Source organism: Heterodontus francisci, chromosome 27, assembly GCF_036365525.1.
Source record: "Heterodontus francisci isolate sHetFra1 chromosome 27, sHetFra1.hap1, whole genome shotgun sequence".
NCBI classification, from domain to species: domain Eukaryota; kingdom Metazoa; phylum Chordata; class Chondrichthyes; order Heterodontiformes; family Heterodontidae; genus Heterodontus; species Heterodontus francisci.
Genome location: NC_090397.1, coordinates 27,581,257 through 27,607,339, shown reverse-complemented (window position 1 = coordinate 27,607,339; position 26,083 = coordinate 27,581,257). Strand labels below are relative to the sequence as shown.

Genomic DNA, 26,083 nt, shown 5'->3' with positions numbered 1-26,083 from the left:
TCATAGATAATTTCAGTTCTGTACTCCAATTACCCTTTTGAGGTATGTTCCATTCACGATGAGAGCACGGGTAGATTTTCAGACCGTTTATTTAACCAGATGCTCGAAGATTGCCATTGATGAAAGTCGTAAGGTGATTTTATGTCAATGAACTCTGCCCTCAAGCTGAAATGGACTAAATCACTGGCACAGCAAGCAAAGACTCTTTCACCGACATGGAACTGAAGTTGTAATGGGAACACATGTACCTAAGGCCTCACTATTATATATTGAAAGAAATCATCACTTACCAGTTGTGAAGCTTGTGGTAGAGCCGGTTGCTGTTGATGACACACTTGTAGATGTTACTTCTGAAAAATATTGAAGACATTCAAAATCACAACATTTTGACTCAATTCCGTACTTTCAACGTAAGGTGATGTGATTTGTGTTGAATAAATAGATGATAATAATGAAGTGGAAATTGACAATACATCACTCAAACAAATAATAGGCCATAGCTCTCAAAGAAGGGAGCAAGATGATTTTATGTCAATGAACTCTGCCCTCAAGCTGAAATGGACTAAATCACTGGCACAGCAAGCAAAGACTCTTTCACCGACATGGAACTGAAGTTGTAATGGGAACACATGCACCTAAGGCCTTACTATTATATATTGAAAGAAATCATCACTTACCAGTTGTGAAGCTTGTGGTAGAGCCGGGTGCTGTTGATGACACACTTGGAGTTGTTACTTCTGAAAAATATTGAAGACATTCAAAATCACAACATTTTGACTCAATTCCGTACTTTCAATGTCAGGTGATGTGATTTGTGTTGAATAAATATATGATAATAATGAAGTGTAAATTGACAATACATCATTCAAAGAATAATAGGCCATAGCTCTCAAAGAAGGGAGCAAGATGATTTTATGTCAATGAACTCTGCCCTCAAGCTGAAATGGACTAAATCACTGGCACAGCAAGCAAAGACTCTTTCACCGACAAGGAACTGAAGTTGTAATGGGAACACATGTACCGAAGGCCTTACTATTATATATTGAAAGAAAGCATCACTTACCAGTTGTGAAGCTTGTGATGGAGCCGGTTGCTGTTGATGGCACACTTGTCGATGTTACTTCTGAAAAATATTGAAGACATTCAAAATCACAACATTTTGACTCAATTCCGTACTTTCAACGTAAGGTGATGTGATTTGTGTTGAATAAATAGATGATAATAATGAAGTGTAAATTGACAATACATCACTCAAACAAATAATAGGCCATAGCTCTCAAAGAAGGGAGCAAATGAGCGGAAACTGAAAGAGCAGAACGTGTTAAAAAATGTCCCTCTTCGCGAAAGGAAGTCGACCCAGATGTGGGAATTGTCTCTGTTGTTGAACTTGATTCTTCTGAAGAACCAACAAACGCATTCACAACCAATACATCCAAGTCGAACTGGGGCATTTTTCAGAGAGCTGACAGACGTGGCCTACCTTCCAGAATAGAAAATAGAGCGCACAAAGAGGTAATATAGGTATGGCATTCAGCTGGTGCCTGATATGACCCGACGTGCTCAACGTTCATCGAATTAAGGTGGAATTATGGTCACTGTTGGAATGTAGGAATAGTGCCAGTCAAGATAGCACAGACTGATCACACAAACAGCTATGTGGTAATTTCTATAACATCTGTTCTCAGTGATGTTGATTCAAGCATAAATGCTGGTCAGGACTCTTCCTTGAAATCGTGCCATGGTATCTGTTTAGACCTCCAGAGAGTGGAGACACTGGTTTGACTTAACAGCTCAACAAACAGAGCACACCAAAGGCATTGCAGCTCTTACTCAGTAGAGCACCTCAGTGTCAGAATAGGTTTCGTGATAGGAATGGGAGTTGATGCGCGAGACCCTTCAGAGTTGAGTATGTGCACAAGATGAGAAAAAGCTGACAATTTGTTTTCAATGACCAGGACCTTCAGCTGAAAGAGCACTCTTGTCTTGAATTACTTGTTCATGTTTATTGCAGGAAGACATCACTCACCACTGGTAGTAGGTTCAGGAGTTCTGTTTGTCCCTGTTGTTGCAGTTGTTTCTACAGAATGAAAGAAATGTATTCACAACCATGAGATTCAAGGTTGCCTTGCAACTGAATTGAGACAGTGTCAACAGAATCAGCAGATATTACGCAAATTAAAAGAGAGTTCACGATTGGTCTCCAAACCTATCAATGCAGGTTTCCATTCAGACAGTATCCTGCCCTAGTAAACGTGGTGTATTCCATCTACACTATGGACAAGCTCACCATCAAGTGAGTGTCATTGTGAAAAATCGAATTTGAAGGCTGATTACATTTACCACTTAAGGCCAAAGACTACGCTGAGACAAAGAACATAGTGATACATAGAAAGGTTGAAGGAGATTCAGACTAGAACACAAAACTGTGCAACACAAAATGCGTATTACTCTCAGATATTCAACAGCTGAATACCTGATGTCCTGTCTGGAGAAATTCCCTGCACATCAAACTGCTTCATGCAGAAATCAATTAAAATGATCACCTAACTGCCCACGCTGATGCAAAGTGTCCCATTAGATGCATCATAGATAATTTCAGTTATGTACTCCAATTACCCTTTTGAGGTATGTTCCATTCACGATGAGAGCACGGGTAGATTTTCAGACCGTTTATTTAACCAGTTGCTCGAAGATTGCCATTGATGAAAGTCGTAAGGTGATTTTATGTCAATGAACTCTGCCCTCAAGCTGAAATGGACTAAATCACTGGCACAGCAAGCAAAGACTCTTTCACCGACATGGAACTGAAGTTGTAATGGGAACACATGTACCTAAGGCCTCACTATTATATATTGAAAGAAATCATCACTTACCAGTTGTGAAGCTTGTGGTAGAGCCGGTTGCTGTTGATGACACACTTGTAGATGTTACTTCTGAAAAATATTGAAGACATTCAAAATCACAACATTTTGACTCAATTCCGTACTTTCAACGTAAGGTGATGTGATTTGTGTTGAATAAATAGATGATAATAATGAAGTGGAAATTGACAATACATGACTCAAACAAATAATAGGCCATAGCTCTCAAAGAAGGGAGCAAGATGATTTTATGTCAATGAACTCTGCCCTCAAGCTGAAATGGACTAAATCACTGGCACAGCAAGCAAAGACTCTTTCACCGACATGGAACTGAAGTTGTAATGGGAACACATGTACCTAAGGCCTCACTATTATATATTGAAAGAAATCATCACTTACCAGCTGTGTAGCTTGTGGTAGAGCCGGTTGCTGTTGATGACACACTTGTAGATGTTACTTCTGAAAAATATTGAAGACATTCAAAATCACAACATTTTGACTCAATTCCGTACTTTCAACGTAAGGTGATGTGATTTGTGTTGAATAAATATATTATAATAATGAAGTGTAAATTGACAATACATCATTCAATCAATAATAGGCCATAGCTCTCAAAGAAGGGAGCAAGATGATTTTATGTCAATGAACTCTGCCCTCACGCTGAAATGGACTAAATCACTGGCACAGCAAGCAAAGACTCTTTCACCGACATGGAACTGAAGTTGTAATGGGAACACATGCACCTAAGGCCTTACTATTATATATTGAAAGAAATCATCACTTACCAGTTGTGAAGCTTGTGGTAGAGCCGGGTGCTGTTGATGACACACTTGGAGTTGTTACTTCTGAAAAATATTGAAGACATTCAAAATCACAACATTTTGACTCAATTCCGTACTTTCAATGTAAGGTGATGTGATTTGTGTTGAATAAATATATGATAATAATGAAGTGTAAATTGACAATACATCATTCAAAGAATAATAGGCCATAGCTCTCAAAGAAGGGAGCAAGATGATTTTATGTCAATGAACTCTGCCCTCAAGCTGAAATGGACTAAATCACTGGCACAGCAAGCAAAGACTCTTTCACCGACAAGGAACTGAAGTTGTAATGGGAACACATGTACCGAAGGCCTTACTATTATATATTGAAAGAAAGCCTCACTTACCAGTTGTGAAGCTTGTGATGGAGCCGGTTGCTGTTGATGGCACACTTGTCGATGTTACTTCTGAAAAATATTGAAGACATTCAAAATCACAACATTTTGACTCAATTCCGTACTTTCAACGTAAGGTGATGTGATTTGTGTTGAATAAATAGATGATAATAATGAAGTGTAAATTGACAATACATCACTCAAACAAATAATAGGCCATAGCTCTCAAAGAAGGGAGCAAATGAGCGGAAACTGAAAGAGCAGAACGTGTTAAAAAATGTCCCTCTTCGCGAAAGGAAGTCGACCCAGATGTGGGAATTGTCTCTGTTGTTGAACTTGATTCTTCTGAAGAACCAACAAACGCATTCACAACCAATACATCCAAGTCGAACTGGGGCATTTTTCAGAGAGCTGACAGACGTGGCCTACCTTCCAGAATAGAAAATAGAGCGCACAAAGAGGTAATATAGGTTTGGCATTCAGCTGGTGCCTGATATGACCCGACGTGCTCAACGTTCATCGAATTAAGGTGGAATTATGGTCACTGTTGGAATGTAGGAATAGTGCCAGTCAAGATAGCACAGACTGATCACACAAACAGCTATGTGGTAATTTCTATAACATCTGTTCTCAGTGATGTTGATTCAAGCATAAATGCTGGTCAGGACTCTTCCTTGAAATCGTGCCATGGTATCTGTTTAGACCTCCAGAGAGTGGAGACACTGGTTTGACTTAACAGCTCAACAAACAGAGCACACCAAAGGCATTGCAGCTCTTACTCAGTAGAGCACCTCAGTGTCAGAATAGGTTTCGTGATAGGAATGGGAGTTGATCCGCGAGACCCTTCAGAGTTGAGTGTGTGCACAAGATGAGAAAAAGCTGACAATTTGTTTTCAATGACCAGGACCTTCAGCTGAAAGAGCACTCTTGTCTTGAACTACTTGTTCATGTTTATTGCAGGAAGACATCACTCACCACTGGTAGTAGGTTCAGGAGTTGTGTTTGTCCCTGTTGTTGCAGTTGTTTCTGCAGAAGGAAACAAATGTATTCACAACCATGAGATTCAAGGTTGCCTTGCAACTGTATTGAGACAGTGTCAACAGAATCAGCAGATATTACGCAAATTAAAAGAGAGTTCACGATTGGTCTCCAAACCTATCAATGCAGGTTTCCATTCAGACAGTATCCTGCCCTAGTATACGTGGTGTATTCCATCTACACTATGGACAAGCTCACCATCAAGTGAGTGTCATTGTGAAAAATCGAATTTGAAGGCTGATTCCATTCACCCCTTAAGGCCAAAGACTACACTGAGACATAGAACATAGTGATACATAGAAAGGTTAAAGGAGATTCAGACGAGAACACAAAACTGTGCAACACAAAATGAGTATTACTCTCAGAAATTCAACAGCTGAATACCTGATGTCCTGTCTGGAGAAATTCCCTGCACATCAAACTGCTTCGTGCAGAAATCAATTAAAATGATCACCTAACTGCCCACGCTGATGCATAGCGTGCCAGTAGATGCAGCATATATAATTTCAGTTATGTACTCTAATTACCCTTTTGAGGTATGTTCCATTCACGATGAGAGCACGGGTTGATTTTGAGACCGTTTATTTAACCAGATGCTCTAAGATTGCCATTGATGAAAGTCGTAAGGTGATTTTATGTCAATGAACTCTGCCCTCAAGCTGAAATGGACTAAATCACTGGCACAGCAAGCAAAGACTCTTTCACCGACAAGGAACTGAAGTTGTAATGGGAACACATGTACCTAAGGCCTTACTATTATATATTGAAAGAATTCATCACTTACCAGTTGGGTAGCTTGTGGTAGAGCCAGTTGCTGTTGATGGCACACTTGTAGATGTTACTACTGAAAAATATTGAAGACATTCAAAATAACAACATTTTGACTCAATTCCGTACTTTCAACGTAAGGTGATGTGATTTGTGTTGAATAAATAGATGATAATAATGAAGTGTAAATTGACAATACATCACTCAAACAAATAATAGGCCATAGCTCTCAAAGAAGGGAGCAAATGAGCGGAAACTGAAAGAGCAGAAAGTGTTAAAAAATGTCCCTCTTCGCAAAAGGAAGTCGACCCAGATGTGGGAATTGTCTCTGTTGTTGAACTTGATTCTTCTGAAGAACCAACAAACGCATTCACAACCAATACATCCAAGTCGAACTGGGGCATTTTTCAGAGAGCTGACAGACGTGGCCTACCTTCCAGAATAGAAAATAGAGCGCACAAAGAGGTAATATAGGTTTGGCATTCAGCTGGTGCCTGATATGACCCGACGTGCTCAACGTTCATCAAATTAAGGTGGAATTATGGTCACTGTTGGACTGTAGGCATAGTGCCAGTCAAGATAGCACAGACTGATCACACAAACAGCTATGTGGTCATTTCTATATCATCTGTTCTCAGTGATGTTGATTCAAGCATAAATGCTGGTCAGGACTCTTCCTTGAAATAGTGCCATGGTATCTGTTTAGACCTCCAGAGAGTGGAGACACTGGTTTGACTGAACAGCTCAACAAACAGAGCACACCAAAGGCATTGCAGCTCTTACTCAGTAGAGCACCTCAGTGTCAGAATAGGTTTCGTGATAGGAATGGGAGTTGATGCGCGAGACCCTTCAGAGTTGAGTATGTGCACAAGATGAGAAAAAGCTGACAATTTGTTTTCAATGACCAGGACCTTCAGCTGAAAGAGCACTCTTGTCTTGAATTACTTGTTCATGTTTATTGCAGGAAGACATCACTCACCACTGGTAGTAGGTTCAGGAGTTGTGTTTGTCCCTGTTGTTGCAGTTGTTTCTACAGAATGAAAGAAATGTATTCACAACCATGAGATTCAAGGTTGCCTTGCAACTGAATTGAGACAGTGTCAACAGAATCAGCAGATATTACGCAAATTAAAAGAGAGTTCACGATTGGTCTCCAAACCTATCAATGCAGGTTTCCATTCAGACAGTATCCTGCCCTAGTAAACGTGGTGTATTCCATCTACACTATGGACAAGCTCACCATCAAGTGAGTGTCATTGTGAAAAATCGAATTTGAAGGCTGATTACATTTACCACTTAAGGCCAAAGACTACGCTGAGACAAAGAACATAGTGATACATAGAAAGGTTAAAGGAGATTCAGACGAGAACACAAAACTGTGCAACACAAAATGCGTATTACTCTCAGATATTCAACAGCTGAATACCTGATGTCCTGTCTGAAGAGATTCCCTGCACATCAAACTGCTTCATGCAGAAATCAATTAAAATGATCACCTAACTGCCCACGCTGATGCAAAGCGTCCCATTAGATGCGTCATAGATAATTTCAGTTATGTACTCCAATTACCCTTTTGAGGTATGTTCCATTCACGATGAGAGCACGGGTAGATTTTCAGACCGTTTATTTAACCAGATGCTCGAAGATTGCCATTGATGAAAGTCGTAAGGTGATTTTATGTCAATGAACTCTGCCCTCAAGCTGAAATGGACTAAATCACTGGCACAGCAAGCAAAGACTCTTTCACCGACATGGAACTGAAGTTGTAATGGGAACACATGTACCTAAGGCCTCACTATTATATATTGAAAGAAATCATCACTTACCAGTTGTGAAGCTTGTGGTAGAGCCGGTTGCTGTTGATGACACACTTGTAGATGTTACTTCTGAAAAATATTGAAGACATTCAAAATCACAACATTTTGACTCAATTCCGTACTTTCAACGTAAGGTGATGTGATTTGTGTTGAATAAATAGATGATAATAATGAAGTGGAAATTGACAATACATCACTCAAACAAATAATAGGCCATAGCTCTCAAAGAAGGGAGCAAGATGATTTTATGTCAATGAACTCTGCCCTCAAGCTGAAATGGACTAAATCACTGGCACAGCAAGCAAAGACTCTTTCACCGACATGGAACTGAAGTTGTAATGGGAACACATGTACCTAAGGCCTCACTATTATATATTGAAAGAAATCATCACTTACCAGCTGTGTAGCTTGTGGTAGAGCCGGTTGCTGTTGATGACACACTTGTAGATGTTACTTCTGAAAAATATTGAAGACATTCAAAATCACAACATTTTGACTCAATTCCGTACTTTCAACGTAAGGTGATGTGATTTGTGTTGAATAAATATATTATAATAATGAAGTGTAAATTGACAATACATCATTCAATCAATAATAGGCCATAGCTCTCAAAGAAGGGAGCAAGATGATTTTATGTCAATGAACTCTGCCCTCACGCTGAAATGGACTAAATCACTGGCACAGCAAGCAAAGACTCTTTCACCGACATGGAACTGAAGTTGTAATGGGAACACATGCACCTAAGGCCTTACTATTATATATTGAAAGAAAGCATCACTTACCAGTTGTGAAGCTTGTGGTAGAGCCGGGTGCTGTTGATGACACACTTGGAGTTGTTACTTCTGAAAAATATTGAAGACATTCAAAATCACAACATTTTGACTCAATTCCGTACTTTCAATGTAAGGTGATGTGATTTGTGTTGAATAAATATATGATAATAATGAAGTGTAAATTGACAATACATCATTCAAAGAATAATAGGCCATAGCTCTCAAAGAAGGGAGCAAAATGATTTTATGTCAATGAACTCTGCCCTCAAGCTGAAATGGACTAAATCACTGGCACAGCAAGCAAAGACTCTTTCACCGACAAGGAACTGAAGTTGTAATGGGAACACATGTACCGAAGGCCTTACTATTATATATTGAAAGAAAGCATCACTTACCAGTTGTGAAGCTTGTGATGGAGCCGGTTGCTGTTGATGGCACACTTGTCGATGTTACTTCTGAAAAATATTGAAGACATTCAAAATCACAACATTTTGACTCAATTCCGTACTTTCAACGTAAGGTGATGTGATTTGTGTTGAATAAATAGATGATAATAATGAAGTGTAAATTGACAATACATCACTCAAACAAATAATAGGCCATAGCTCTCAAAGAAGGGAGCAAATGAGCGGAAACTGAAAGAGCAGAACGTGTTAAAAAATGTCCCTCTTCGCGAAAGGAAGTCGACCCAGATGTGGGAATTGTCTCTGTTGTTGAACTTGATTCTTCTGAAGAACCAACAAACGCATTCACAACCAATACATCCAAGTCGAACTGGGGCATTTTTCAGAGAGCTGACAGACGTGGCCTACCTTCCAGAATAGAAAATAGAGCGCACAAAGAGGTAATATAGGTTTGGCATTCAGCTGGTGCCTGATATGACCCGACGTGCTCAATGTTCATCGAATTAAGGTGGAATTATGGTCACTGTTGGAATGTAGGAATAGTGCCAGTCAAGATAGCACAGACTGATCACACAAACAGCTATGTGGTAATTTCTATAACATCTGTTCTCAGTGATGTTGATTCAACCATAAATGCTGGTCAGGACTCTTCCTTGAAATCGTGCCATGGTATCTGTTTAGACCTCCAGAGAGTGGAGACACTGGTTTGACTGAACAGCTCAACAAACAGAGCACACCAAAGGCATTGCAGCTCTTACTCAGTAGAGCACCTCAGTGTCAGAATAGGTTTCGTGATAGGAATGGGAGTTGATGCGCGAGACCCTTCAGAGTTGAGTATGTGCACAAGATGAGAAAAAGCTGACAATTTGTTTTCAATGACCAGGACCTTCAGCTGAAAGAGCACTCTTGTCTTGAACTACTTGTTCATGTTTATTGCAGGAAGACATCACTCACCACTGGTAGTAGGTTCAGGAGTTGTGTTTGTCCCTGTTGTTGCAGTTGTTTCTGCAGAAGGAAACAAATGTATTCACAACCATGAGATTCAAGGTTGCCTTGCAACTGTATTGAGACAGTGTCAACAGAATCAGCAGATATTACGCAAATTAAAAGAGAGTTCACGATTGGTCTCCAAACCTATCAATGCAGGTTTCCATTCAGACAGTATCCTGCCCTAGTATACGTGGTGTATTCCATCTACACTATGGACAAGCTCACCATCAAGTGAGTGTCATTGTGAAAAATCGAATTTGAAGGCTGATTCCATTCACCCCTTAAGGCCAAAGACTACACTGAGACATAGAACATAGTGATACATAGAAAGGTTAAAGGAGATTCAGACGAGAACACAAAACTGTGCAACACAAAATGAGTATTACTCTCAGAAATTCAACAGCTGAATACCTGATGTCCTGTCTGGAGAAATTCCCTGCACATCAAACTGCTTCGTGCAGAAATCAATTAAAATGATCACCTAACTGCCCACGCTGATGCATAGCGTGCCAGTAGATGCAGCATATATAATTTCAGTTATGTACTCTAATTACCCTTTTGAGGTATGTTCCATTCACGATGAGAGCACGGGTTGATTTTGAGACCGTTTATTTAACCAGATGCTCTAAGATTGCCATTGATGAAAGTCGTAAGGTGATTTTATGTCAATGAACTCTGCCCTCAAGCTGAAATGGACTAAATCACTGGCACAGCAAGCAAAGACTCTTTCACCGACAAGGAACTGAAGTTGTAATGGGAACACATGTACCTAAGGCCTTACTATTATATATTGAAAGAATTCATCACTTACCAGTTGGGTAGCTTGTGGTAGAGCCAGTTGCTGTTGATGGCACACTTGTAGATGTTACTACTGAAAAATATTGAAGACATTCAAAATAACAACATTTTGACTCAATTCCGTACTTTCAACGTAAGGTGATGTGATTTGTGTTGAATAAATAGATGATAATAATGAAGTGTAAATTGACAATACATCACTCAAACAAATAATAGGCCATAGCTCTCAAAGAAGGGAGCAAATGAGCGGAAACTGAAAGAGCAGAAAGTGTTAAAAAATGTCCCTCTTCGCAAAAGGAAGTCGACCCAGATGTGGGAATTGTCTCTGTTGTTGAACTTGATTCTTCTGAAGAACCAACAAACGCATTCACAACCAATACATCCAAGTCGAACTGGGGCATTTTTCAGAGAGCTGACAGACGTGGCCTACCTTCCAGAATAGAAAATAGAGCGCACAAAGAGGTAATATAGGTTTGGCATTCAGCTGGTGCCTGATATGACCCGACATGCTCAACGTTCATCAAATTAAGGTGGAATTATGGTCACTGTTGGACTGTAGGCATAGTGCCAGTCAAGATAGCACAGACTGATCACACAAACAGCTATGTGGTCATTTCTATATCATCTGTTCTCAGTGATGTTGATTCAAGCATAAATGCTGGTCAGGACTCTTCCTTGAAATAGTGCCATGGTATCTGTTTAGACCTCCAGAGAGTGGAGACACTGGTTTGACTGAACAGCTCAACAAACAGAGCACACCAAAGGCATTGCAGCTCTTACTCAGTAGAGCACCTCAGTGTCAGAATAGGTTTCGTGATAGGAATGGGAGTTGATGCGCGAGACCCTTCAGAGTTGAGTATGTGCACAAGATGAGAAAAAGCTGACAATTTGTTTTCAATGACCAGGACCTTCAGCTGAAAGAGCACTCTTGTCTTGAATTACTTGTTCATGTTTATTGCAGGAAGACATCACTCACCACTGGTAGTAGGTTCAGGAGTTGTGTTTGTCCCTGTTGTTGCAGTTGTTTCTACAGAATGAAAGAAATGTATTCACAACCATGAGATTCAAGGTTGCCTTGCAACTGAGTTGAGACAGTGTCAACAGAATCAGCAGATATTACGCAAATTAAAAGAGAGTTCACGATTGGTCTCCAAACCTATCAATGCAGGTTTCCATTCAGACAGTATCCTGCCCTAGTAAACGTGGTGTATTCCATCTACACTATGGACAAGCTCACCATCAAGTGAGTGTCATTGTGAAAAATCGAATTTGAAGGCTGATTACATTTACCACTTAAGGCCAAAGACTACGCTGAGACAAAGAACATAGTGATACATAGAAAGGTTGAAGGAGATTCAGACTAGAACACAAAACTGTGCAACACAAAATGCGTATTACTCTCAGATATTCAACAGCTGAATACCTGATGTCCTGTCTGGAGAAATTCCCTGCACATCAAACTGCTTCATGCAGAAATCAATTAAAATGATCACCTAACTGCCCACGCTGATGCAAAGCGTCCCATTAGATGCGTCATAGATAATTTCAGTTCTGTACTCCAATTACCCTTTTGAGGTATGTTCCATTCACGATGAGAGCACGGGTAGATTTTCAGACCGTTTATTTAACCAGATGCTCGAAGATTGCCATTGATGAAAGTCGTAAGGTGATTTTATGTCAATGAACTCTGCCCTCAAGCTGAAATGGACTAAATCACTGGCACAGCAAGCAAAGACTCTTTCACCGACATGGAACTGAAGTTGTAATGGGAACACATGTACCTAAGGCCTCACTATTATATATTGAAAGAAATCATCACTTACCAGTTGTGAAGCTTGTGGTAGAGCCGGTTGCTGTTGATGACACACTTGTAGATGTTACTTCTGAAAAATATTGAAGACATTCAAAATCACAACATTTTGACTCAATTCCGTACTTTCAACGTAAGGTGATGTGATTTGTGTTGAATAAATAGATGATAATAATGAAGTGGAAATTGACAATACATCACTCAAACAAATAATAGGCCATAGCTCTCAAAGAAGGGAGCAAGATGATTTTATGTCAATGAACTCTGCCCTCAAGCTGAAATGGACTAAATCACTGGCACAGCAAGCAAAGACTCTTTCACCGACATGGAACTGAAGTTGTAATGGGAACACATGTACCTAAGGCCTCACTATTATATATTGAAAGAATTCATCACTTACCAGTTGGGTAGCTTGTGGTAGAGGCAGTTGCTGTTGATGGCACACTTGTAGATGTTACTACTGAAAAATATTGAAGACATTCAAAATAACAACATTTTGACTCAATTCCGTACTTTCAACGTAAGGTGATGTGATTTGTGTTGAATAAATAGATGATAATAATGAAGTGGAAATTGACAATACATCGCTCAAACAAATAATAGGCCATAGCTCTCAAAGAAGGGAGCAAGATGATTTTATGTCAATGAACTCTGCCCTCAAGCTGAAATGGACTAAATCACTGGCACAGCAAGCAAAGACTCTTTCACCGACATGGAACTGAAGTTGTAATGGGAACACATGCACCTAAGGCCTTACTATTATATATTGAAAGAAATCATCACTTACCAGTTGTGAAGCTTGTGGTAGAGCCGGGTGCTGTTGATGACACACTTGGAGTTGTTACTTCTGAAAAATATTGAAGACATTCAAAATCACAACATTTTGACTCAATTCCGTACTTTCAATGTAAGGTGATGTGATTTGTGTTGAATAAATATATGATAATAATGAAGTGTAAATTGACAATACATCATTCAAAGAATAATAGGCCATAGCTCTCAAAGAAGGGAGCAAGATGATTTTATGTCAATGAACTCTGCCCTCAAGCTGAAATGGACTAAATCACTGGCACAGCAAGCAAAGACTCTTTCACCGACAAGGAACTGAAGTTGTAATGGGAACACATGTACCGAAGGCCTTACTATTATATATTGAAAGAAAGCATCACTTACCAGTTGTGAAGCTTGTGATGGAGCCGGTTGCTGTTGATGGCACACTTGTCGATGTTACTTCTGAAAAATATTGAAGACATTCAAAATCACAACATTTTGACTCAATTCCGTACTTTCAACGTAAGGTGATGTGATTTGTGTTGAATAAATAGATGATAATAATGAAGTGTAAATTGACAATACATCACTCAAACAAATAATAGGCCATAGCTCTCAAAGAAGGGAGCAAATGAGCGGAAACTGAAAGAGCAGAACGTGTTAAAAAATGTCCCTCTTCGCGAAAGGAAGTCGACCCAGATGTGGGAATTGTCTCTGTTGTTGAACTTGATTCTTCTGAAGAACCAACAAACGCATTCACAACCAATACATCCAAGTCGAACTGGGGCATTTTTCAGAGAGCTGACAGACGTGGCCTACCTTCCAGAATAGAAAATAGAGCGCACAAAGAGGTAATATAGGTTTGGCATTCAGCTGGTGCCTGATATGACCCGACGTGCTCAATGTTCATCGAATTAAGGTGGAATTATGGTCACTGTTGGAATGTAGGAATAGTGCCAGTCAAGATAGCACAGACTGATCACACAAACAGCTATGTGGTAATTTCTATAACATCTGTTCTCAGTGATGTTGATTCAAGCATAAATGCTGGTCAGGACTCTTCCTTGAAATCGTGCCATGGTATCTGTTTAGACCTCCAGAGAGTGGAGACACTGGTTTGACTTAACAGCTCAACAAACAGAGCACACCAAAGGCATTGCAGCTCTTACTCAGTAGAGCACCTCAGTGTCAGAATAGGTTTCGTGATAGGAATGGGAGTTGATCCGCGAGACCCTTCAGAGTTGAGTGTGTGCACAAGATGAGAAAAAGCTGACAATTTGTTTTCAATGACCAGGACCTTCAGCTGAAAGAGCACTCTTGTCTTGAACTACTTGTTCATGTTTATTGCAGGAAGACATCACTCACCACTGGTAGTAGGTTCAGGAGTTGTGTTTGTCCCTGTTGTTGCAGTTGTTTCTGCAGAAGGAAACAAATGTATTCACAACCATGAGATTCAAGGTTGCCTTGCAACTGTATTGAGACAGTGTCAACAGAATCAGCAGATATTACGCAAATTAAAAGAGAGTTCACGATTGGTCTCCAAACCTATCAATGCAGGTTTCCATTCAGACAGTATCCTGCCCTAGTATACGTGGTGTATTCCATCTACACTATGGACAAGCTCACCATCAAGTGAGTGTCATTGTGAAAAATCGAATTTGAAGGCTGATTCCATTCACCCCTTAAGGCCAAAGACTACACTGAGACATAGAACATAGTGATACATAGAAAGGTTAAAGGAGATTCAGACGAGAACACAAAACTGTGCAACGCAAAATGAGTATTACTCTCAGAAATTCAACAGCTGAATACCTGATGTCCTGTCTGGAGAAATTCCCTGCACATCAAACTGCTTCGTGCAGAAATCAATTAAAATGATCACCTAACTGCCCACGCTGATGCATAGCGTGCCAGTAGATGCAGCATATATAATTTCAGTTATGTACTCTAATTACCCTTTTGAGGTATGTTCCATTCACGATGAGAGCACGGGTTGATTTTGAGACCGTTTATTTAACCAGATGCTCGAAGATTGCCATTGATGAAAGTCGTAAGGTGATTTTATGTCAATGAACTCTGCCCTCAAGCTGAAATGGACTAAATCACTGGCACAGCAAGCAAAGACTCTTTCACCGACATGGAACTGAAGTTGTAATGGGAACACATGTACCTAAGGCCTCACTATTATATATTGAAAGAAATCATCACTTACCAGTTGTGAAGCTTGTGGTAGAGCCGGTTGCTGTTGATGACACACTTGTAGATGTTACTTCTGAAAAATATTGAAGACATTCAAAATCACAACATTTTGACTCAATTCCGTACTTTCAACGTAAGGTGATGTGATTTGTGTTGAATAAATAGATGATAATAATGAAGTGGAAATTGACAATACATCACTCAAACAAATAATAGGCCATAGCTCTCAAAGAAGGGAGCAAGATGATTTTATGTCAATGAACTCTGCCCTCAAGCTGAAATGGACTAAATCACTGGCACAGCAAGCAAAGACTCTTTCACCGACATGGAACTGAAGTTGTAATGGGAACACATGTACCTAAGGCCTCACTATTATATATTGAAAGAAATCATCACTTACCAGCTGTGTAGCTTGTGGTAGAGCCGGTTGCTGTTGATGACACACTTGTAGATGTTACTTCTGAAAAATATTGAAGACATTCAAAATCACAACATTTTGACTCAATTCCGTACTTTCAACGTAAGGTGATGTGATTTGTGTTGAATAAATATATTATAATAATGAAGTGTAAATTGACAATACATCATTCAATCAATAATAGGCCATAGCTCTCAAAGAAGGGAGCAAGATGATTTTATGTCAATGAACTCTGCCCTCACGCTGAAATGGACTAAATCACTGGCACAGCAAGCAAAGACTCTTTCACCGACATGGAACTGAAGTTGTAATGGGAACACATGCACCTAAGGCCTTACTATTATATATTGAAAGAAAGCATCACTTACCAGTTGTGAAGCTTGTGGTAGAGCCGGGTGCTGTTGATGACACACTTGGAGTTGTTACTTCTGAAAAATATTGAAGACATTCAAAATCACAACATTTTGACTCAATTCCGTACTTTCAATGTAAGGTGATGTGATTTGTGTTGAATAAATATATGATAATAATGAAGTGTAAATTGACAATACATCATTCAAAGAATAATAGGCCATAGCTCTCAAAGAAGGGAGCAAAATGATTTTATGTCAATGAACTCTGCCCTCAAGCTGAAATGGACTAAATCACTGGCACAGCAAGCAAAGACTCTTTCACCGACAAGGAACTGAAGTTGTAATGGGAACACATGTACCGAAGGCCTTACTATTATATATTGAAAGAAAGCATCACTTACCAGTTGTGAAGCTTGTGATGGAGCCGGTTGCTGTTGATGGCACACTTGTCGATGTTACTTCTGAAAAATATTGAAGACATTCAAAATCACAACATTTTGACTCAATTCCGTACTTTCAACGTAAGGTGATGTGATTTGTGTTGAATAAATAGATGATAATAATGAAGTGTAAATTGACAATACATCACTCAAACAAATAATAGGCCATAGCTCTCAAAGAAGGGAGCAAATGAGCGGAAACTGAAAGAGCAGAACGTGTTAAAAAATGTCCCTCTTCGCGAAAGGAAGTCGACCCAGATGTGGGAATTGTCTCTGTTGTTGAACTTGATTCTTCTGAAGAACCAACAAACGCATTCACAACCAATACATCCAAGTCGAACTGGGGCATTTTTCAGAGAGCTGACAGACGTGGCCTACCTTCCAGAATAGAAAATAGAGCGCACAAAGAGGTAATATAGGTTTGGCATTCAGCTGGTGCCTGATATGACCCGACGTGCTCAATGTTCATCGAATTAAGGTGGAATTATGGTCACTGTTGGAATGTAGGAATAGTGCCAGTCAAGATAGCACAGACTGATCACACAAACAGCTATGTGGTAATTTCTATAACATCTGTTCTCAGTGATGTTGATTCAAGCATAAATGCTGGTCAGGACTCTTCCTTGAAATCGTGCCATGGTATCTGTTTAGACCTCCAGAGAGTGGAGACACTGGTTTGACTTAACAGCTCAACAAACAGAGCACACCAAAGGCATTGCAGCTCTTACTCAGTAGAGCACCTCAGTGTCAGAATAGGTTTCGTGATAGGAATGGGAGTTGATCCGCGAGACCCTTCAGAGTTGAGTGTGTGCACAAGATGAGAAAAAGCTGACAATTTGTTTTCAATGACCAGGACCTTCAGCTGAAAGAGCACTCTTGTCTTGAACTACTTGTTCATGTTTATTGCAGGAAGACATCACTCACCACTGGTAGTAGGTTCAGGAGTTGTGTTTGTCCCTGTTGTTGCAGTTGTTTCTGCAGAAGGAAACAAATGTATTCACAACCATGAGATTCAAGGTTGCCTTGCAACTGTATTGAGACAGTGTCAACAGAATCAGCAGATATTACGCAAATTAAAAGAGAGTTCACGATTGGTCTCCAAACCTATCAATGCAGGTTTCCATTCAGACAGTATCCTGCCCTAGTATACGTGGTGTATTCCATCTACACTATGGACAAGCTCACCATCAAGTGAGTGTCATTGTGAAAAATCGAATTTGAAGGCTGATTCCATTCACCCCTTAAGGCCAAAGACTACACTGAGACATAGAACATAGTGATACATAGAAAGGTTAAAGGAGATTCAGACGAGAACACAAAACTGTGCAACACAAAATGAGTATTACTCTCAGAAATTCAACAGCTGAATACCTGATGTCCTGTCTGGAGAAATTCCCTGCACATCAAACTGCTTCGTGCAGAAATCAATTAAAATGATCACCTAACTGCCCACGCTGATGCATAGCGTGCCAGTAGATGCAGCATATATAATTTCAGTTATGTACTCTAATTACCCTTTTGAGGTATGTTCCATTCACGATGAGAGCACGGGTAGATTTTGAGACCGTTTATTTAACCAGATGCTCTAAGATTGCCATTGATGAAAGTCGTAAGGTGATTTTATGTCAATGAACTCTGCCCTCAAGCTGAAATGGACTAAATCACTGGCACAGCAAGCAAAGACTCTTTCACCGACAAGGAACTGAAGTTGTAATGGGAACACATGTACCTAAGGCCTTACTATTATATATTGAAAGAATTCATCACTTACCAGTTGGGTAGCTTGTGGTAGAGCCAGTTGCTGTTGATGGCACACTTGTAGATGTTACTACTGAAAAATATTGAAGACATTCAAAATCACAACATTTTGACTCAATTCCGTACTTTCAACGTAAGGTGATGTGATTTGTGTTGAATAAATAGATGATAATAATGAAGCGTAAATTGACAATACATCACTCAAACAATAATAGGCCATAGCTCTCAAAGAAGGGAGCAAATGAGCGGAAACTGAAAGAGCAGAAAGTGTTAAAAAATGTCCCTCTTCGCGAAAGGAAGTCGACCCAGATGTGAGAATTGTCTCTGTTGTTGAACTTGATTCTTCTGAAGAACCAACAAACGCATTCACAACCAATACATCCAAGTCGAACTGGGGCATTTTTCAGAGAGCTGACAGACGTGGCCTACCTTCCAGAATAGAAAATAGAGCGCACAAAGAGGTAATATAGGTTTGGCATTCAGCTGGTGCCTGATATGACCCGACGTGCTCAATGTTCATCGAATTAAGGTGGAATTATGGTCACTGTTGGAATGTAGGAATAGTGCCAGTCAAGATAGCACAGACTGATCACACAAACAGCTATGTGGTAATTTCTATAACATCTGTTCTCAGTGATGTTGATTCAAGCATAAATGCTGGTCAGGACTCTTCCTTGAAATCGTGCCATGGTATCTGTTTAGACCTCCAGAGAGTGGAGACACTGGTTTGACTTAACAGCTCAACAAACAGAGCACACCAAAGGCATTGCAGCTCTTACTCAGTAGAGCACCTCAGTGTCAGAATAGGTTTCGTGATAGGAATGGGAGTTGATCCGCGAGACCCTTCAGAGTTGAGTGTGTGCACAAGATGAGAAAAAGCTGACAATTTGTTTTCAATGACCAGGACCTTCAGCTGAAAGAGCACTCTTGTCTTGAACTACTTGTTCATGTTTATTGCAGGAAGACATCACTCACCACTGGTAGTAGGTTCAGGAGTTGTGTTTGTCCCTGTTGTTGCAGTTGTTTCTGCAGAAGGAAACAAATGTATTCACAACCATGAGATTCAAGGTTGCCTTGCAACTGTATTGAGACAGTGTCAACAGAATCAGCAGATATTACGCAAATTAAAAGAGAGTTCACGATTGGTCTCCAAACCTATCAATGCAGGTTTCCATTCAGACAGTATCCTGCCCCAGTATACGTGGTGTATTCCATCTACACTATGGACAAGCTCACCATCAAGTGAGTGTCATTGTGAAAAATCGAATTTGAAGGCTGATTCCATTCACCCCTTAAGGCCAAAGACTACACTGAGACATAGAACATAGTGATACATAGAAAGGTTAAAGGAGATTCAGACTAGAACACAAAACTGTGCAACACAAAATGCGTATTACTCTCAGATATTCAACAGCTGAATACCTGATGTCCTGTCTGGAGAAATCCCTGCACATCAAACTGCTTCATGCAGAAATCAATTAAAATGATCACCTAACTGCCCACGCTGATGCATAGCGTGCCAGTAGATGCAGCATATATAATTTCAGTTATGTACTCTAATTACCCTTTTGAGGTATGTTCCATTCACGATGAGAGCACGGGTAGATTTTGAGACCGTTTATTTAACCAGATGCTCTAAGATTGCCATTGATGAAAGTCGTAAGGTGATTTTATGTCAATGAACTCTGCCCTCAAGCTGAAATGGACTAAATCACTGGCACAGCAAGCAAAGACTCTTTCACCGACAAGGAACTGAAGTTGTAATGGGAACACATGTACCTAAGGCCTTACTATTATATATTGAAAGAATTCATCACTTACCAGTTGTGAAGCTTGTGGTAGAGCCGGTTGCTGTTGATGACACACTTGTAGATGTTACTTCTGAAAAATATTGAAGACATTCAAAATCACAACATTTTGACTCAATTCCGTACTTTCAACGTAAGGTGATGTGATTTGTGTTGAATAAATATATTATAATAATGAAGTGTAAATTGACAATACATCATTCAATCAATAATAGGCCATAGCTCTCAAAGAAGGGAGCAAGATGATTTTATGTCAATGAACTCTGCCCTCACGCTGAAATGGACTAAATCACTGGCACAGCAAGCAAAGACTCTTTCACCGACATGGAACTGAAGTTGTAATGGGAACACATGCACCTAAGGCCTTACTATTATATATTGAAAGAAAGCATCACTTACCAGTTGTGAAGCTTGTAGTAGAGCCGGGTGCTGTTGATGACACACTTGGAGTTGTTACTTCTGAAAAATATTGAAGACATTCAAAATCACAACATTTTGACTCAATTCCGTACTTTCAATGTAAGGTGATGTGATTTGTGTTGAATAAATATATGATAATAATGAAGTGTAAATTGACAATACATCATTCAAAGAATAATAGGCCATAGCTCTCAAAGAAGGGAGCAAGATGATTTTATGTCAATGAACTCTGCCCTCACGCTGAAATGGACTAAATCACTGGCACAGCAAGCAAAGACTCTTTTACCGACAAGGAACTGAAGTTGTAATGGGAACACATGTACCGAAGGCCTTACTATTATATATTGAAAGAAAGCATCACTTACCAGTTGTGAAGCTTGTGATGGAGCCGGTTGCTGTTGATGGCACACTTGTCGATGTTACTTCTGAAAAATATTGAAGACATTCAAAATCACAACATTTTGACTCAATTCCGTACTTTCAACGTAAGGTGATGTGATTTGTGTTGAATAAATAGATGATAATAATGAAGTGTAAATTGACAATACATCACTCAAACAAATAATAGGCCATAGCTCTCAAAGAAGGGAGCAAATGAGCAGAAACTGAAAGAGCAGAACGTGTTAAAAAATGTCCCTCTTCGCGAAAGGAAGTCGACCCAGATGTGGGAATTGTCTCTGTTGTTGAACTTGATTCTTCTGAAGAACCAACAAACGCATTCACAACCAATACATCCAAGTCGAACTGGGGCATTTTTCAGAGAGCTGACAGACGTGGCCTACCTTCCAGAATAGAAAATAGAGCGCACAAAGAGGTAATATAGGTTTGGCATTCAGCTGGTGCCTGATATGACCCGACGTGCTCAATGTTCATCGAATTAAGGTGGAATTATGGTCACTGTTGGAATGTAGGAATAGTGCCAGTCAAGATAGCACAGACTGATCACACAAACAGCTATGTGGTAATTTCTATAACATCTGTTCTCAGTGATGTTGATTCAAGCATAAATGCTGGTCAGGACTCTTCCTTGAAATCGTGCCATGGTATCTGTTTAGACCTCCAGAGAGTGGAGACACTGGTTTGACTTAACAGCTCAACAAACAGAGCACACCAAAGGCATTGCAGCTCTTACTCAGTAGAGCACCTCAGTGTCAGAATAGGTTTCGTGATAGGAATGGGAGTTGATCCGCGAGACCCTTCAGAGTTGAGTGTGTGCACAAGATGAGAAAAAGCTGACAATTTGTTTTCAATGACCAGGACCTTCAGCTGAAAGAGCACTCTTGTCTTGAACTACTTGTTCATGTTTATTGCAGGAAGACATCACTCACCACTGGTAGTAGGTTCAGGAGTTGTGTTTGTCCCTGTTGTTGCAGTTGTTTCTGCAGAAGGAAACAAATGTATTCACAACCATGAGATTCAAGGTTGCCTTGCAACTGTATTGAGACAGTGTCAACAGAATCAGCAGATATTACGCAAATTAAAAGAGAGTTCACGATTGGTCTCCAAACCTATCAATGCAGGTTTCCATTCAGACAGTATCCTGCCCTAGTATACGTGGTGTATTCCATCTACACTATGGACAAGCTCACCATCAAGTGAGTGTCATTGTGAAAAATCGAATTTGAAGGCTGATTCCATTCACCCCTTAAGGCCAAAGACTACACTGAGACATAGAACATAGTGATACATAGAAAGGTTAAAGGAGATTCAGACGAGAACACAAAACTGTGCAACACAAAATGAGTATTACTCTCAGAAATTCAACAGCTGAATACCTGATGTCCTGTCTGGAGAAATTCCCTGCACATCAAACTGCTTCGTGCAGAAATCAATTAAAATGATCACCTAACTGCCCACGCTGATGCATAGCGTGCCAGTAGATGCAGCATATATAATTTCAGTTATGTACTCTAATTACCCTTTTGAGGTATGTTCCATTCACGATGAGAGCACGGGTAGATTTTGAGACCGTTTATTTAACCAGATGCTCTAAGATTGCCATTGATGAAAGTCGTAAGGTGATTTTATGTCAATGAACTCTGCCCTCAAGCTGAAATGGACTAAATCACTGGCACAGCAAGCAAAGACTCTTTCACCGACAAGGAACTGAAGTTGTAATGGGAACACATGTACCTAAGGCCTTACTATTATATATTGAAAGAATTCATCACTTACCAGTTGGGTAGCTTGTGGTAGAGCCAGTTGCTGTTGATGGCACACTTGTAGATGTTACTACTGAAAAATATTGAAGACATTCAAAATCACAACATTTTGACTCAATTCCGTACTTTCAACGTAAGGTGATGTGATTTGTGTTGAATAAATAGATGATAATAATGAAGCGTAAATTGACAATACATCACTCAAACAATAATAGGCCATAGCTCTCAAAGAAGGGAGCAAATGAGCGGAAACTGAAAGAGCAGAAAGTGTTAAAAAATGTCCCTCTTCGCGAAAGGAAGTCGACCCAGATGTGAGAATTGTCTCTGTTGTTGAACTTGATTCTTCTGAAGAACCAACAAACGCATTCACAACCAATACATCCAAGTCGAACTGGGGCATTTTTCAGAGAGCTGACAGACGTGGCCTACCTTCCAGAATAGAAAATAGAGCGCACAAAGAGGTAAGATAGGTTTGGCATTCAGCTGGTGCCTGATATGACCCGACGTGCTCAACGTTCATCAAATTAAGGTGGAATTATGGTCACTGTTGGACTGTAGGAATAGTGCCAGTCAAGATAGCACAGACTGATCACACAAACAGCTATGTGGTCATTTCTATATCATCTGTTCTCAGTGATGTTGATTCAAGCATAAATGCTGGTCAGGACTCTTCCTTGAAATAGTGCCATGGTATCTGTTTAGACCTCCAGAGAGTGGAGACACTGGTTTGACTGAACAGCTCAACAAACAGAGCACACCAAAGGCATTGCAGCTCTTACTCAGTAGAGCACCTCAGTGTCAGAATAGGTTTCGTGATAGGAATGGGAGTTGATGCGCGAGACCCTTCAGAGTTGAGTATGTGCACAAGATGAGAAAAAGCTGACAATTTGTTTTCAATGACCAGGACCTTCAGCTGAAAGAGCACTCTTGTCTTGAATTACTTGTTCATGTTTATTGCAGGAAGACATCACTCACCACTGGTAGTAGGTTCAGGAGTTGTGTTTGTCCCTGTTGTTGCAGTTGTTTCTACAGAATGAAAGAAATGTATTCACAACCATGAGATTCAAGGTTGCCTTGCAACTGAATTGAGACAGTGTCAACAGAATCAGCAGATATTACGCAAATTAAAAGAGAGTTCACGATTGGTCTCCAAACCTATCAATGCAGGTTTCCATTCAGACAGTATCCTGCCCTAGTAAACGTGGTGTATTCCATCTACACTATGGACAAGCTCACCATCAAGTGAGTGTCATTGTGAAAAATCGAATTTGAAGGCTGATTACATTTACCACTTAAGGCCAAAGACTACGCTGAGACAAAGAACATAGTGATACATAGAAAGGTTGAAGGAGATTCAGACTAGAACACAAAACTGTGCAACACAAAATGCGTATTACTCTCAGATATTCAACAGCTGAATACCTGATGTCCTGTCTGGAGAAATTCCCTGCACATCAAACTGCTTCATGCAGAAATCAATTAAAATGATCACCTAACTGCCCACGCTGATGCAAAGCGTCCCATTAGATGCGTCATAGATAATTTCAGTTATGTACTCCAATTACCCTTTTGAGGTATGTTCCATTCACGATGAGAGCACGGGTAGATTTTCAGACCGTTTATTTAACCAGATGCTCGAAGATTGCCATTGATGAAAGTCGTAAGGTGATTTTATGTCAATGAACTCTGCCCTCAAGCTGAAATGGACTAAATCACTGGCACAGCAAGCAAAGACTCTTTCACCGACATGGAACTGAAGTTGTAATGGGAACACATGTACCTAAGGCCTCACTATTATATATTGAAAGAAATCATCACTTACCAGTTGTGAAGCTTGTGGTAGAGCCGGTTGCTGTTGATGACACACTTGTAGATGTTACTTCTGAAAAATATTGAAGACATTCAAAATCACAACATTTTGACTCAATTCCGTACTTTCAACGTAAGGTGATGTGATTTGTGTTGAATAAATAGATGATAATAATGAAGTGTAAATTGACAATACATGACTCAAACAAATAATAGGCCATAGCTCTCAAAGAAGGGAGCAAGATGATTTTATGTCAATGAACTCTGCCCTCACGCTGAAATGGACTAAATCACTGGCACAGCAAGCAAAGACTCTTTCACCGACATGGAACTGAAGTTGTAATGGGAACACATGCACCGAAGGCCTTACTATTATATATTGAAAGAAAGCATCACTTACCAGTTGTGAAGCTTGTGGTAGAGCCGGGTGCTGTTGATGACACACTTGGAGTTGTTACTTCTGAAAAATATTGAAGACATTCAAAATCACAACATTTTGACTCAATTCCGTACTTTCAATGTAAGGTGATGTGATTTGTGTTGAATAAATATATGATAATAATGAAGTGTAAATTGACAATACATCATTCAAAGAATAATAGGCCATAGCTCTCAAAGAAGGGAGCAAGATGATTTTATGTCAATGAACTCTGCCCTCAAGCTGAAATGGACTAAATCACTGGCACAGCAAGCAAAGACTCTTTCACCGACATGGAACTGAAGTTGTAATGGGAACACATGTACCGAAGGCCTTACTATTATATATTGAAAGAAAGCATCACTTACCAGTTGTGAAGCTTGTGATGGAGCCGGTTGCTGTTGATGGCACACTTGTCGATGTTACTTCTGAAAAATATTGAAGACATTCAAAATCACAACATTTTGACTCAATTCCGTACTTTCAACGTAAGGTGATGTGATTTGTGTTGAATAAATAGATGATAATAATGAAGTGTAAATTGACAATACATCACTCAAACAAATAATAGGCCATAGCTCTCAAAGAAGGGAGCAAATGAGTGGAAACTGAAAGAGCAGAACGTGTTAAAAAATGTCCCTCTTCGCGAAAGGAAGTCGACCCAGATGTGGGAATTGTCTCTGTTGTTGAACTTGATTCTTCTGAAGAACCAACAAACGCATTCACAACCAATACATCCAAGTCGAACTGGGGCATTTTTCAGAGAGCTGACAGACGTGGCCTACCTTCCAGAATAGAAAATAGAGCGCACAAAGAGGTAATATAGGTTTGGCATTCAGCTGGTGCCTGATATCACCCGACGTGCTCAATGTTCATCGAATTAAGGTGGAATTATGGTCACTGTTGGAATGTAGGAATAGTGCCAGTCAAGATAGCACAGACTGATCACACAAACAGCTATGTGGTAATTTCTATAACATCTGTTCTCAGTGATGTTGATTCAAGCATAAATGCTGGTCAGGACTCTTCCTTGAAATCGTGCCATGGTATCTGTTTAGACCTCCAGAGAGTGGAGACACTGGTTTGACTTAACAGCTCAACAAACAGAG

General features: G+C 39.9%; 1 protein-coding gene across 1 annotated transcript in view; it reads right to left on the bottom strand.

Moving 5' to 3' along the window:
* The window catches only part of LOC137384932 (mucin-2-like), a 98,193-nt gene that overhangs the window by 64,984 nt on the left and 7,126 nt on the right, over window positions 1-26,083 (bottom strand). Inside the window, exons 13-51 of the mRNA XM_068059641.1 lie at window positions 25,343-25,402; window positions 24,957-25,016; window positions 24,570-24,629; window positions 23,723-23,773; window positions 22,761-22,820; window positions 21,914-21,964; window positions 20,951-21,010; window positions 20,565-20,624; window positions 20,179-20,238; window positions 19,333-19,383; window positions 18,371-18,430; window positions 17,524-17,574; window positions 16,561-16,620; window positions 16,175-16,234; window positions 15,789-15,848; window positions 15,402-15,461; window positions 14,555-14,605; window positions 13,592-13,651; window positions 13,206-13,265; window positions 12,819-12,878; window positions 12,432-12,491; window positions 11,585-11,635; window positions 10,622-10,681; window positions 9,775-9,825; window positions 8,812-8,871; window positions 8,426-8,485; window positions 8,040-8,099; window positions 7,653-7,712; window positions 6,806-6,856; window positions 5,843-5,902; window positions 4,996-5,046; window positions 4,033-4,092; window positions 3,647-3,706; window positions 3,261-3,320; window positions 2,874-2,933; window positions 2,027-2,077; window positions 1,064-1,123; window positions 678-737; window positions 291-350 (exon numbers count right to left, since the gene is read on the bottom strand). Coding sequence (XP_067915742.1) covers window positions 291-350; window positions 678-737; window positions 1,064-1,123; window positions 2,027-2,077; window positions 2,874-2,933; window positions 3,261-3,320; window positions 3,647-3,706; window positions 4,033-4,092; window positions 4,996-5,046; window positions 5,843-5,902; window positions 6,806-6,856; window positions 7,653-7,712; window positions 8,040-8,099; window positions 8,426-8,485; window positions 8,812-8,871; window positions 9,775-9,825; window positions 10,622-10,681; window positions 11,585-11,635; window positions 12,432-12,491; window positions 12,819-12,878; window positions 13,206-13,265; window positions 13,592-13,651; window positions 14,555-14,605; window positions 15,402-15,461; window positions 15,789-15,848; window positions 16,175-16,234; window positions 16,561-16,620; window positions 17,524-17,574; window positions 18,371-18,430; window positions 19,333-19,383; window positions 20,179-20,238; window positions 20,565-20,624; window positions 20,951-21,010; window positions 21,914-21,964; window positions 22,761-22,820; window positions 23,723-23,773; window positions 24,570-24,629; window positions 24,957-25,016; window positions 25,343-25,402 — 2,250 coding nt within the window. The remainder of the gene's footprint in view (window positions 1-290; window positions 351-677; window positions 738-1,063; window positions 1,124-2,026; window positions 2,078-2,873; window positions 2,934-3,260; window positions 3,321-3,646; window positions 3,707-4,032; window positions 4,093-4,995; window positions 5,047-5,842; window positions 5,903-6,805; window positions 6,857-7,652; window positions 7,713-8,039; window positions 8,100-8,425; window positions 8,486-8,811; window positions 8,872-9,774; window positions 9,826-10,621; window positions 10,682-11,584; window positions 11,636-12,431; window positions 12,492-12,818; window positions 12,879-13,205; window positions 13,266-13,591; window positions 13,652-14,554; window positions 14,606-15,401; window positions 15,462-15,788; window positions 15,849-16,174; window positions 16,235-16,560; window positions 16,621-17,523; window positions 17,575-18,370; window positions 18,431-19,332; window positions 19,384-20,178; window positions 20,239-20,564; window positions 20,625-20,950; window positions 21,011-21,913; window positions 21,965-22,760; window positions 22,821-23,722; window positions 23,774-24,569; window positions 24,630-24,956; window positions 25,017-25,342; window positions 25,403-26,083) is intronic.